This window comes from Leptonychotes weddellii, chromosome 1, assembly GCF_054177405.1.
Source record: "Leptonychotes weddellii isolate Sample4059 chromosome 1, ASM5417740v2, whole genome shotgun sequence".
Classification (NCBI taxonomy): Eukaryota; Metazoa; Chordata; class Mammalia; order Carnivora; family Phocidae; genus Leptonychotes; species Leptonychotes weddellii.
This window is the reverse complement of record NC_138369.1, coordinates 48,273,672-48,287,629: the sequence shown is the minus strand read 5'-3', so window position 1 is coordinate 48,287,629 and position 13,958 is coordinate 48,273,672. Positions and strand designations below refer to the sequence as shown.

The 13,958-nt window shown below is 54.3% G+C and overlaps 1 protein-coding gene across 2 annotated transcripts in view; it reads right to left on the bottom strand.

The window, feature by feature from the left end:
- NUP210 (nucleoporin 210) overlaps positions 1-13,958 on the bottom strand; it is a 100,888-nt gene that overhangs the window by 22,579 nt on the left and 64,351 nt on the right. For both annotated transcript variants that reach the window (XM_081822784.1, XM_081822783.1), the window contains exons 17-25: positions 13,629-13,821; positions 13,067-13,173; positions 11,123-11,227; positions 10,930-11,031; positions 4,205-4,333; positions 3,006-3,133; positions 2,780-2,915; positions 1,196-1,258; positions 831-1,010 (exon numbers count right to left, since the gene is read on the bottom strand). In XM_081822784.1, coding sequence (XP_081678910.1) covers positions 831-1,010; positions 1,196-1,258; positions 2,780-2,915; positions 3,006-3,133; positions 4,205-4,333; positions 10,930-11,031; positions 11,123-11,227; positions 13,067-13,173; positions 13,629-13,821 — 1,143 coding nt within the window. The remainder of the gene's footprint in view (positions 1-830; positions 1,011-1,195; positions 1,259-2,779; positions 2,916-3,005; positions 3,134-4,204; positions 4,334-10,929; positions 11,032-11,122; positions 11,228-13,066; positions 13,174-13,628; positions 13,822-13,958) is intronic.

Genomic DNA, 13,958 nt, shown 5'->3' with positions numbered 1-13,958 from the left:
AACTTTCCCCTGCCTGGAGTCAGGGCCACTGATGTGGGGCAGGAAGACCCTGCTGCGGGGAGGGGTCCCCTAGCTGAGCCTTCCAACATCTCTGCTGATCCAGAAAAGCACTTTGCAAATGTCCCCGAGTCCAGCCAAGAGGCTTGGGGGATAACTTAACCTCTGGTGGAGCAAAAGTGACTAGTGCATGATTCAGGTTTTCCTTTCTTCCTAGAAATACAATTCTGGGTCTGAAATCCTACTGGTGTCCAACTGTCCACGCTTACAGTAGCCAAGCTACGCACGCCCCTGGAAACTCATACTGCAATCCACAAAGCATGTTGGAGGCAACAGTATCCTTTCTCTTCCATATGAACATCCCAAGCCTTGGGCCACTAGCTCTTCCTTAGGCCTGTCATCAGGAAACAGGTGAGCAGCAAATGCCCGGGGGCAGGGGTGCCGAGGGAACTAAAGGGGGCAGGTTGTAAAGTGCCCAGGGCAGAGTCCACCGTCATAGCTGCTGCCACCATTGTGCACTGGAACGTCCCCAGGGCGGGGACGGTGCTGGAGACCCTGTCCCTTAAGGAGCAGCTAGGGAGACTCAGTCTGGAGCTGGATCTTGGGGGACCCCAGGTTGGCCGGGCTGGCCCTGGGAGGGGGCGGGTGGCAGACAGGGGCTGTGGACTCAGAGGGCAGAAGCAGGGCCCTCAGAGAGGGGGTCCTTGGGAGCAGAGCCCGACCCCAGTGAACAGACCTCCTCACCATCACAGCTGACCAGCGCACCAGTGCAGTGCACCCCATCGCTAGAGGCTTCAGAAGCACACGTGGTCAGTGCAGCCCACACGCATTACCTGAGACACGATGACGAGCTTGCCAGTCTCAGCGTCCACAGCCCGTACGACCCCAGACACCGTGCCGTTGCCGACGGCCAGCCCCTGCACCAGCCCCGCGCTGTTCACCACAGCAACGCTCTCGTTGCTGATGGAGAAGAGGATATTGGACTGGGGCTGCGGGCCGCCCTCCGAGGTGATCTGGAGTGGGGAGAAACAGCAGTGCCCAATCAGCCCCCACGCCTCATCCTCAGAGGCGAGGGTGCCAACACCCCCGAGCTCTCCATCTTAGCCTCCTGACGCCTGGGGGTGGGGTGGGGGGCATGCCTGGAGCCAGGCAGGGGCCAAGGCTGGGGATGGGCAAGCATGTGGCCTTTGGCTCCTACCTGCATCATGGCTCCGATGATCAGTGTCACCTTCCTGGGTATCAACCTAAATGGGGGAAAGACCTGCGTGTGGAAACACAAGAGAGAAGTGGGCCGTTGTGTTCCGAGCTCACACGGCTGGGCAGAATTCACCCTGAATGTTTTCAGGGAGAGGGACACGTGGTGCCTGGACATCCCTCCTCTGTGAGAGGCGACTGGGGAGGGCCTGGGGTCCTAGCCAGGTTGGGAGGAGCCTGAGCGCCCCTCCCCAGGATCTCAGCCTGCGCAGGGGCCTGAGGATCTGCGATTCCTAAGGGCATGTTCCACTGTTTGTAACCAAGCTTCGTTTCCCCAGACCTGAAGCCCCATGAAGATAAACACACCTTCTTCACATAAAACTTCCCCTTGCAGCACGGTCCTCACCGCGTGGTCCCCTGACCAGCAGTATCAGCGTCATCTAAGAACCCTTAGAAACACACATTCTCCAGCCCACCCCAATCTGTGGAATCAGAACTGGGGGAGGCGTCCTGAAATCTGTGTTTTAACAAGTCCTCCAGGGGATTCTGACGCACGGCAAAGTTCACATTCCACTGCCTTCAAGGTTTTCCCCCTTTCATCGCATTTCTCCAATTTCTACTGATAAATTGCCCTCGAGAACAGTTCTCTTCTTCAATGCTCTCAAAACTTCTTAGATGAAGAAAGAGGGGTTTTGGGGGGGCAGGGACAAGGATGCCCTTGTCTCTGCAGCACGGAAGGCCCAACATCATCCTCCTGCCAGCCCCCGCCTAGCAGGAAGAGTCCGGACGGTGAGCGCATATGCCATGGGCCAAGGGGCTGCTTTGTGCATAAGGATTAGTCTCTGTAGGGCTGTGCTATTTATAGGCAGAAATGAATTCTTCTTCACCAGAAGAAAGGAGCCCTTCCATCCAGAAGCACAAACCACAACCACCGGCTCCGGAACAGTTTAATATAAAGTCTGCCGGCCCCTGTGTGGACAAGACCTATGGAGGACGCTGGCAGGAGGGTTAAGGAGAAACTTGGATGTGAATGTGGGGCCATGGCTGCCTTGGCCCCTGAGGACTGGGAGGCTCCTGTGCAAACCTAATGCCACAAGACAATCCCAAGTGACACACGGAGATGACCCCAGGAGACCCCGGAGCTCCCTGCTTGCTCAGGGGGTTCCACAACAGAAGCCCACGGCTTCGGAGGGCTGGTTCGGACCGACTGTCGGGATGAGCTTCTACACGTGAGCCTAATCTGCCTCCTTCTTGGCACCTAAGGGTTTAAAGAGTATTCTGCCACTCCCTGGCCATGTGACAAGCAGCTCCCCCCTTCTCTGAGCCACATCCTGGCCCCCCCGACAGAGGGAGATTAAAGTACCTCAGGCCCCTCCCTCTGCTGCTGCCGCCCCGGGGACTGGTGAGAGCTCTCTCTGAGTCAGAGGACACGGCAGGGCAGAGATTTTAATATGGTTTCTCCACGGCAGCTTCCTGGACGATCCCTAGAACTCCTAGCCCATCACAAAAATGACACACTTCCCACTCCATGCATGCAGGCAGTGAGGGCTGGATGGATCCCACCTGGTGGGAGGAGGCACAGTTTTACCTCAATCTGCTGTGGGGCCGAGTTGATTCGCTGTCCAGCTTTATTAGTCACCGTTGCAGTGAGACTGGTCTGGCCAATGGCCACACCATGGACGCGAAACGTGGCGGTGTAGTTGTCAAAGGCTTCGTCGAGGGCCCTGGAACAGAGGGAAGGGCTGGGACTTCTCCCCTCAACCTGCCAGTGCTGTCCCTGAGATGGCTTCCTTGGACCCCCTGGGAGGACTCACACCAACGTGATGATCTGAGAAGCCGCCCGGAGCTTCAGGTCCATGAAGGCAAAGTATTTGGCCAGAAAAGGCTTCTTGTGAAAGTCCAGCACGCGGACATATGCCTTGACCATCTTCCCAATCTCCACCTACATTGTGGGGGACAAAGACTCAGGGTAGCCTCTGAGTGACTAATTCTATCACTGGTAGCACTCCAAGGCTTTCTGCCAAAGCGTTGTTAACCTCAAACCCACAGACCCAGGTTGAGCTCCAGATAATCGGCCAATCAACAAATGAATATCACTTAAGTGCTTCCTGTATACAAGGGGCTTTGGGGATACTCAGACACATAAATTATACTCCCCACTCTTAAAGAGCTAAGAATTTAGAGTGATAAGATGCAGCCAGAATAGCATACAGTAGGAGTTCAATAAGTGCTCACTGACCAAATAGCTCACACCTGGTAGTATATATAATACATACAGTAAGGACCTTGGGATACGAAGCGTCAGAAATGCTTAGTGAAGAAACAGAAGTCTGATCAGGAAATAGGACCACAGAAGGAATATCTGAGGCTGTGGAAGAGAATATTGGCTTTTCAAGTACTCTAAGCTGCTCAAACATTCCCCTTTTAATTACTAACTGTTCTCTCCAGTCAGGAAACTAGGAACCTGATAGCAACCCTCTGTAAGCCTAGCTGCAGCTCCTTTAGGTATTTGGAGCAATAAAAATTCCCTATTTGCATTAAAGAATTAAAGATTCTATCATGTATTCCTTTTCCAAAAGCACTTGGCATTAGTGCATTTTACTCATTTGCCACTAAGATTCCCAAGAATCCAAAACCCACATATCGGGGGAAAATTCACCATCAGCAAGTTGTGTGCCTTGCTTAGTGTCGGTTAGTAACATACACCAGCTAGAGGACAGGAATTCCCAAGTTGGGGCTAAGGAGGAGACAACTTCAGGCAGGATTTACAGCTGAGCTTTCCTGATGTCAACTGGCATAAAAAAGTCTAAATGCAAAGGTTGCTCCACATCGTGCCCAAGGAGGGACGGAGGCGAGACAGCACTAGAAGCTCGAAGCAACTCAGGAGCTGGGTACAGGGGCTCAGAAACCAGGAGAAAGAGCAAAGGGCATGAGGAAAATAACTCTCACACCTCACCACTCCCCCGTCTCTGTGAACCAGCAGTGAGGGGCCCTATTAGGAACTGTTACTGACCTTATCAACCACACGGACATAGAGCTCCTGAATGTCTGAGACGTACACGTCAGCCTTTGCCGGGGCCGGGAAGGCAAGGCACAGGTCATGGATCATGATGGTCGACATGCCCGGGAGCAAAGGGTGCACCTGCAAGGTTGGAGGGGGTGCTCAGTCCTGCAGCTGCCCGTGGCATCCGCTTATCACCCATGGGATGCCATCTTGAGGAGGCCTCCAGGCCAGGGCTCAGAAGCTGCAGACAAGGAAAATCCTAACCCAGATATTGCCCTGCCTACTCCTCGTTATGAGCCCCCTCTGCCAGCCAGGGGAAGGGCTTGAAATGTAACATGGTAGAACCAGGATGGATCTCGGAGAGCATTTACTTCAACTTGGTACAATTTATGAGAAGGAGAAAATGGAAGTTGCTCAAAGCAGGGCAGTCAGTGGCCACGGGACACACACGGGGGCTCAAACCCAGGATACATGTCTCCTGTGCAGGCCGCCTGCCCCTGCAGCTCTGGTAATAGAAGAGTGCCATATACAACATAACTCCTTTCTGAACAGAACCCTCACTCAGGAGTCCTCATCTGACCTGACAGAATCTCAGAACCTGGAAACAGACCACAGAAGCCACCACAGTCTCAAGTATTCACTCTGAGTCTCATTCATCCCGACATTCATCTCTGCCTCGGCCGTGTTTGTAGAGACGACCTCATGAACATTCTGAGTAGGTGGACAAACCTGTTCCAGTCTTTACTGCAAAGACTCCCCACCTCCCTCATTTTAAACCTACTTCTTTCCCTATCTGCTTTAGGGATCCCACATACAGAAGCATCTCTCCCCAGATGAACCGCACCACAATCACTGTCTCATACTGCACACGCACTTGCCGTGATGTGTTATATTGCTTAGGCATGTATCTCAACTGGATGGTCTGGGGGCTGGGGAGGTGGGAGGCAAACCACGGAGCTGGTGGCTGAGTCCAGAGGGCTGCTTCCCATCTCTGTCTGGCCCTGGCTTTGCTGGCTGCAGTTTGTGGTGTTACAGTCATTTGGCAGGGGGCATGGAGGGGAGGTTTACAGTGATTCAGTGCTTACAAGGCTAGAATGTCAACATCAAGAACCTGTCGGGGGAAAAAGCAGGTTTCTGACTCTAAGGAGACAGCCAAATGTGATCACATCATATCCAGGTTAAAATCCTTCAAAGGTGGCCCAGAGACTGAGTCCAAATCCTTCCCACATCCTAGAAGAACCTGACACGAGCCAGCCCTTGCCCATGGCTCTAATGTCACCGCAAACTAGGCTCCCTCACCACTGTCAGGCTCCAGCCACCGTTCTGCTCTGTTCCTCAAAGCCAGCTAGGGCCTGCCTGCCTCAGGGCCACACAGCCCATCTTAACAATCCGGGGCATTTTCCCCCCCACACCCCATCTTCACCTGCTGGCTCCTGCTCATCCTTCAGGCCTCTGCTCAAGCATCCTTCCTAGGAAAGTCTTCCCCAATTAGATAGCTAAGGCTTCCCGCTACCTCTGCTCACTTCTCCTAGTGCAGCTTTACTGCTTGTAATTGGGCTGTGACAGAGACCACAGTCTAGTGTCCGTCCTCCCCCAGGCTGTCTTCTCATCAGCTATAGCCTCAAGGCTGGGCCTAGCGTCTGGCACAGGCTCACCCCCCAGTAAACATGTATTGATCAGACCAAGATCCAGGGTCACAGCTCTAGGTCACTACAGTTATGGCAAAGAAACCTGGTACTCCAGCTGGCTTGCTTACCTTTAATTTTAGCTTTGCAAAGACCTAGAAATTCTAGGAAAAATAAAAAAGTCTGCAAACCCACACACCCTCATCTCTTTGGGAGATGCTGGTTGTGGTCCAACTCTCAATGCACATATGGGGAAACTGAGGCCCACACAGGGTGGGAAGCCAGCCTTGAAGGGGCAGCACTGGGGAGGAAACTCAGGTGCCCGAGCTCTCAGTTCAGGGCTCCTTCTACCACACTTTGCCACTTGCCAGAACAGGATGCCCCCAGCAACCAAAACGGAACCGTGGGCAGGGGAGGAGGGCAGGGCAGGAAAAGGCCAGAGCTGAGGCAGAGGCCCAAACCCACAGTTAGCTGGGGGCATGGAGGATTAGCAAGCTCGGCCAAGCTGGAAACTCTGTCAGTATCACTGAGCTCAAGGGCACATCAACACGGATGAGGCATGCCCGAGTTATTCCACACGATGACTTAAAAGTCGATTAACAAAGGCCCCAGAGTGGAAATCATGGTTGTATTCCAAAGCGATGCCTCGGCAATTTGAGCCATCGCCACCCAGGTCTGGTATGAAATACAGGCCGAGGAGTGGGCTCTGGGAAGCACCAGGTCTCCAGTTTTGCCGAGGATGATTCACCCTGGCTTATTCCTTTTCCCTCAATGAAAACGCATTTAAAAATTCGAGAGAGAAATGAGAGCTTTCTTGGAAAACTGAATTCGAGGCTCCAATCTATTCCTCCTGCTGTCAGGGGCCGGCGCGTCCTTCATGGCACCAAGAAATTACATGTTGCCCTGGCGGCTGATAGACCCACGCAGGGGAATGCACAGAGGGCTTTTTCTTGTTCTTTTTTCCTCCCCTTCAAAAGGACCATTTTGCACATTTTAAACAAAGACATAAAATGGTGAGGGGAAATCAATTCTGTCTTCCACTTGATTTCCCAGAGGCTGGACGTCTGGCCGCATTCCGCATGACAGACGTGGAGGACCGGCATCAATCTGCCATCCGCGGAGAGGCTGCGTGCCCCAGCCTGCCCCCCTGCTGGCATACAGTGGCTCACCTCACCCCTGCTGAGCAACGCTTCAAGGGAGAGCACAACGGGCCACCTGGGAGAAAAACCGCTCTTGGAGAAGGGGGACATTTGCCAGGCCACTGGTGGCCGAGCGGGGACCGGCCTCACTGCCAACTCTGGACTGTGCCTGTCTGCTTCTCGTGGCATTTTGGACCCACTTGCTTCTTGACTGACATTCGGGGGGGAACGTGTATGAAGGAGAGGAGTAGGGGACACTCCAGGCCCAGAGTGAGTTCTAATTTCTAAGTGTTGAACTTCAGTGAGAAGTGAGAACTTCAGGGCATACTGAGCCGAGAGGAAAGTCCTGTCATCTCTTCAGGGACGATGAATACATTACTGCTCATTAAGACCCTGGCGGTGGAGCCTGAGGTGGCTCTGCTCGTGAGCGGGCTGACACCGTGATGTCCGCTCGCGCCCGCCCGGCCCCGAGCTTCTGCCCGCACCGGCTTGGCTCCAAGCTTCCCCGGGTCCCCATACGCTTCAGGCTTGTCCCTTGACAGGTGGCATTTATAGAAGAGTAAGGACCCTATAAATACTTCCAGACGTCACAGGACCCTTCAGCTCCCATTTCCTATTATAGAGTGCCTGTCAATGGGGGGGGGGCGTCAGGCCGCGCCATGCAAGTGTTGGGGTCCATGCCCCCAGTGAGACGTCCCTGAGACCTGCAGGGGGTGACCACGAACACAGGGAAATCACAGGCATGGGGAAGAGCCCTGGCTTGGAGGCTGGATGAAAATCCATCCAGGGACCCCAGCTGGCCTTGAGGCTTCCTGCTGGGCCAGGACTGGGACAGGTACCTCTGGGAAAAAGCAGGACACACCGAGTTCAAAGCCTGTGGCCGCCCCCTGCTACTCTCCCCATCTTCCTTCCTGATGCACTTGTCAAATATACAATGTCGCCATGCCTGCCGATGCATCACAGGACGGAGGAAACGGAGAGAAACACTGTGGCTTGTGATTTGTTCACCACTGACTCCCAGTGCCTGGGCCGGCACCAGTCTTTTGCAGAATGAATGCATTACTTAAAGGTACGAGGTGCTTGGCGCACAGTGGGCCATTCCCCCTGCCTTTCTAGTCACATGGGTTCTGCATGCAGGACTTGATATGAAATGGAAAGAATGGGTGAGAAGAAAGAAACTCTAAGTTTAAATCAGGTAAGCACTCCTAGAGAAAAGGCAGCCAAAAATGAAATAAAGGCCCCTCGCAGAGAGTTTTGGGGTATGTGTGAGCAGAAATCAGCACAGCCCTTCATGCATTGTGTGGGCAGACTAGCCCCACAATGGCCCTGGTGTGTGAATACCACAGCTACCTTCCAGAGACACTCAGAAGCCGAAACACACCCAGGAGCCATTCTTGCATCCCGAATGTGTATCAATAGGAAAGAAAGAAACATTTTCTATGAGCTAATTGAAGAACCGCTGTGGGCTTTCTCGTCTCTGTGATTAAGGGAAATGAGAATGTTGCTAATTAGCAGCAGGAAAATGCCAAAGAAATGTGTAAACGTCCTTCAGAAACAACTGTCTGAGAGAAGCTGCTAGGATCTGTCACCGATTGTCAATGCTCCATGAAAAATTCCTCCAGCAGGTTACAGAAGAGGCAGAGGGAACCAGAACCCAATCTCCATCTCGAGGTGCAATGGTCTCTGCACAGGCCCAAGCCGATGGGAGGCAGAGACCCCAGGGGTCAAGGTGCCTCCTAAACACCCCTTGTGGGGTCTGCCCCATGGGAGGCTGCTGGTGCTTCCCATAGTGCTTGGCTTGTCCTGGGGATCGTGCCTGCCCCGGGCGCTCTGTCCCACTCCACAAGAGCCATGGTGGGATGAGACACATGAGCAAGGGCCAGCCCACAACCAGAGAACGGCTGTGGCTCTCGCTGGGACCATCTGTAGAATGGGGACACAAATACTTGTCTTGACTGGAGAAACCTAGCATCTGCTGCTGACAGGGATGGCACAGGGATAAACCTAGTACTGCAGCATTGTGGGACTGAACAGGGGCTCGAGGTCTGGGGAAACTTGACCCTGATGTTGAAATCCTGAGTCTTCCAGACAAGTGTCCCAGCTCCTATTTGGCTGCCTCCAGAGACAGGGCACTCACTATCTATTGAAGCAGCCCAGTCCAACAGGGCTCTTAGAAGCTCTTGTTCTTGGAGGAGAGTTCTCTCTCTGGCTGCAGGCCCATCCTCCAGGCTTACTCAAAATGTAAGGTGTGAAGTAAATGTGAGTAAAGGGGTCCCCAAGTATTGTTGGCACTGTACACATTTTTCTGAACTTGAAGCTTCTCTCTTCTTGACAACCGGGAGTTCTTTTTTTTTTTTTTTTAAAGATTTTATTCATTTATGTGAGAGAGAAAGAGAGAGCGCATGAGAGAGAGAGCACCAGCGGCAGGGAGGGGCAGAGGGAGAGGGAGAAGCAGTCTCTCTGCTGAGCAGGGAGCCTGACACAGGGCTCGATTCCAGGAGCCTGGGATCGCACTCCGAGCCATAAGGCAGACGCTTAACTGACTGAGCCATGCAGGTGCCCTGTTAATAACAGGGGAGTTCTTGGGGCGCCTGGGTGGCTCAGTTGGTTAAGCAACTGCCTTCGGCTCGGGTCATGATCCCGGAGTCCCGGGATCGAGTCCCGCATCGGGCTCCCTGCTCAGCAGGGAGTCTGCTTCTCCCTCTGACCCTCCTCCCTCTCATGCTCTCTCTCATTCTCTCTCTCGCAAATAAATAAAATCTTTAAAAAAAAAAAAATAACAGGGGAGTTCTTTTTTAATCCCCAGAAGTAAAGCAAAGCAAGGCATGTCTCAAGCAGTCAGAATTATTTATGATTTGAGCTTTTCCTTTTAATATGAAGGATGTGACAGTGAAGACTCATTTACATGGCAGGAGGGATGGCCAGGGAATTATTCTTTCTTTTATAAAGGGAACAAAAATGCTCTGGGGACCATTTCCTATGATCTCAGACTTCTAGCAACCCTCATGCTGCCTCTAACAACACACAGAGTGGCTGCACCAGCTTGCATTCCCACCAACAGTGTAGGAGGGTTCCCCTTTCTCCACATCCCCGCCAACATCTGTCGTTTCCTGACTTGTTCGTTTTAGCCATTCTGACTGGTGTGAGGTGGTATCTCATTGAGGTTTTGATTTGGATTTCTATGGGGCTATTTTTAAAAAACAAAAAGATTTAAACAACTCAAATGTTCTACAAAGAGAGAATGGCTAAGTACAAACGACTACATAAAAATAATCAGCCAGCCTAGGGGCACCTGAGTGGCACATTCGGTTAGGCGTCTGACTTTTGGTTTCAGCTCAGGTCATGATCTCGGGGTTGTGGGATCGAGCCCTGCATCGGGCTCCAGGCTCGGCATGGAGTCTGCTTGGGATTCTCTCTCCCTCTTCCTCTGCCCCTCTCCTCCGCTCTCTCTCTAAAATACATAAATAAATCTTTAAAAAATCTATTTTTTAAAAATCAGCCAGCCTACATAGCAACATGGGGGAAAAAACTTAGGGTGCAACCCCTGACAAACACAGAATGCTAAATTCTTCCATACTGTGGGCACAGCTGAGTCAGTATTTGCCAGAATAGGGAGAGGGTCAAGAAAGGAATATGGAAGAACAGAAAAAGCCAATATACCTTTCAAAAGCAATCTTCCTTATCATTGTTATAGTGCTACTTATATAATCATGTTTTAATTAAAAGATTGACAGACATGAAACCACTAGTTAATAACTAACGGTGTGGGTAGTTTGTAGACGTGGAATGAAAGTCACAAAGGTAGCTCACAAGCGATGAAAGTTTCACAAACGATGAATCGCAGACTCTAAAGACCTTGCTAATTGCATCCGATGTGATTAAGTGCCTACTTTGGAAATAACCACTCTGTTAAACCTAAGGCCACTGGATGAGGAATTGCAAGGAGAGTAGGGACAGGGCCCGCACTCACCATGGCCACGCCCCTGGCCTCCTGGTAGACCACCTTGATGATGTCTGCAGTGCTGGTGTTGAGGAAGAAGTAGCCAGAGCCTTCTCTGATGTGCAACTCGGTCTGCAAGGAGGGGTCAGCCTGGGTGTCAGAAGCGAGGGGGCCCCTGTGGGCCACGCCCAAGTAGCATCGTGGCAGGGAAAAGAATCTGTACCTGAACACTGGGGTGGTTGTAGATGGTCACCTCCTCCGGGCTCACCCTCACGTCTTCCACCAGGATGAGTTCTATGGAGGCCGACACGGGCATGAGAGGGTCGTACTGTAGGGGCAAGGCAGTGCCATCAGATCCAAGACAATGGGCCAACCCTGGGCCAGCCCACGGGCCTCACCCCTATAAGGGCAGCACTAGAAACCCCAGGTCCTGGCGTCACCCTAGAGTACTTGTTATGTTGGGGACACAGCCCCGGGAAAACCATCATGCTCCAAGCCCAGACAAGAGGCCACATCCCTTTGAGACATCCGGTAATTCTGCCAAGGCCGGCACCCCACCCCACCTGCCAGGCCCCGTGAAGCAGGCGATTCACCACCCCCCAGGAAAGCGGGGGCACACAGCAGATGACCAGCTGCAGAGCCGTGTGTGAGGGGCCGGGGCTTGGGCAAGCAGCAAAGGCGCTGAGTGGAGGGGCGTCCTCATGGTGGGCTCCCAAGGGAACAAGCACGGCCCCTGCCCCCGTGGGTGGTGCACGTATCCGAGTACGTGATGCTGCGACGTGTACCTTAAGGGAGACTGCTGGACCCGCCCCAGCTCGGACCTGCTGTGTACTCACGTGCTTGAGCACCTCCCCTGTGCCCAGCACTGTACTAGCCTCCAGGGGTCCCATAACTGCCCTCAGCAATGATGCAAATTTACTGGAGGTCAGGATTAGAAGGGAAAGTAAATGAAGGACTTGTGTCAGAGCTTAGGGGGGGTTGTGAAGGCAGTGAGGGGCAGGTTAGGGATGGGGGGGACTCTCAGGTGAGCAGACACCAAGGAAGCGAAGGTGTGGGTGGTATCACTAGAGAAAAACCCACAGGCCAAAGAGCCTAGGTGCCAAGGCCCTGAAGGGGGAGGCCCATGAGGCCACCCAGAGCCAAGGGACTCCCTGTGCAGGTGGGGACAGATGACCCAGGGCTTGAGCCACCAGGGGCATACAGGTGTACTCCTTGAGGGCCACCTTCCCCCAGGCCAGCTTCAGTGCTGCTCCCACTGGAGTCCCACCCCCTCCAAATGCTTCCCTTGCTCCCCACTACCCAGGAGACAACTTCAAGCTCCTTATCCCGGCATTTAGGGTCTCCTGGAACCCAGGCCCACCTTCTCCTTCCAGCCATCATCTCCTGCCTTCGTCCTATACAAAACCCAAGTTGACTGCTGCCCCTCCCTCACCATGGGGTGGGGATCATCCAGGCAAGACCCCTCTTGGGGAGCCCTTCTCATACCCCCCTCATATGTACCCACTTGCCACCCACAAGCAGTGCTTCTGCGGGGGGGCCGTGAGATGCTAGGGTAGAGAGATAAGATTCAATAGGCCTTGACCCAAGTGTATGTAGACGGTGGCAACAGTGTGTATGTGGGGGGCATCTATACCATGCCGGGGGGTGGGGGGGGCAGGTACTCGGTGCCTGGGCTCAGGGACCACTCTGCAGACAGGTTGACATTGTGGCTGGGACTAATGAGCGGGAGGCCACCGGGTGGGGAGGAGTGAAGGGAAGGAGGGGGATGGCCTTCTAGGCAGTGGGGACTCTGGGTGCCAAGTCACGGAGGCCCGAGCCACTGAGGCACATCCTTGGGTGGGATGTGAGGTCAGGGCTGTGCGGGAGAAGAGGCGGGACAGATGAGCACGAGGGCTCCCAAAGCTGTGTGCAGGGGCCACGAGGTGCCAGGGCCAGACTGACTGCCTTTAAGTTGGATCCCACCAGCTGCCTGAGTGCCAGGCGTGGGGGATGGGGGTGCTGGAGGCAGGAGGCCAGCGGGAAGGCGCCCCAGTTCACGTGACCCCATGGCACTCGACTGGGGATGGGCTGGTGAACGGAGGGGGCTCAGGGGCTCGGGACGCGCAGACAGCGGGCAGGACGTGAGCAGGAGCAGGGGGGACACCCTGCCCGGGGCCCGGGGAGATACCGACTGCTCCACCCTGGCCGTGCTGAGGTAGGACTGCTGGTAGCCTGTGGCGGTGGCGGAAATGGCTGTGGTCCCTGATGCCTCGTGAACCGAGATGGCCTGCAAACCTGAGTCCAGGGAGAGAACGGATGTTGGGTTTTTGCCCCCTTGCCGCCTGTGAAGCAGCCCCTCCCTCCTTCCGACTTGCAGTTTTAAATCTCTGGTCCTAAAAATACATAAGCGAGTTTGTTTCAACTGTATGCACCGTAAGAGTTACCAGACCCTGAGCAAAGTGCCACGGTGCGGCTTCGGGGAGCTGCGCTGGCCGCAACTTCTGGCTGCCCACGGGTCTGGGAAGGCGCGTGGCTCAGAGCCACAGGGGTCTCGGAGGCTGGTTGATCTGTGCAAGCTGGGACGTGACACTCCCCTGCCCTGAGCCTGAGCCTGTCTGCCCAGCCCTGAAAGAGGGATCCAGTGGGGTCCACAGTTGCCACCAGCCCTCCTCAGTGCCCCCTCCGTCCCCCTGGGTCTCACTACACTCTGTACTCCTGGTCTGGGTCATCAGGCTCCCCACCCAGCTCACCGTGCAGCTTCCGCTGGCCGCTCCCATCGCCCTGGGCCACCAGCTGCATGGGCAGCTCAAGCTTGATGCTGGCCAGCGAGGGCCTGGTCGACTCCCACTGGATGCTCAGAGAGCTGAAATTGTCGAATCTGCGGCCCTGCTGGTCGTAGGCGGCCAGGTCCAGCAGGGGGTTGCGGTGGCTGGAGACTGGAACCTGCAAGAGGTAAAAGTCCCACATCCTGGCCAAGCCCAGAACCGGGCACTCTGGACCTGGCTGGCTGCCTTCAGGGCTCCCCGGGCCTGGTGATGAGGTGGGCCAAGTCACTAACTATGCTGCCCAGCTGTCAAGAT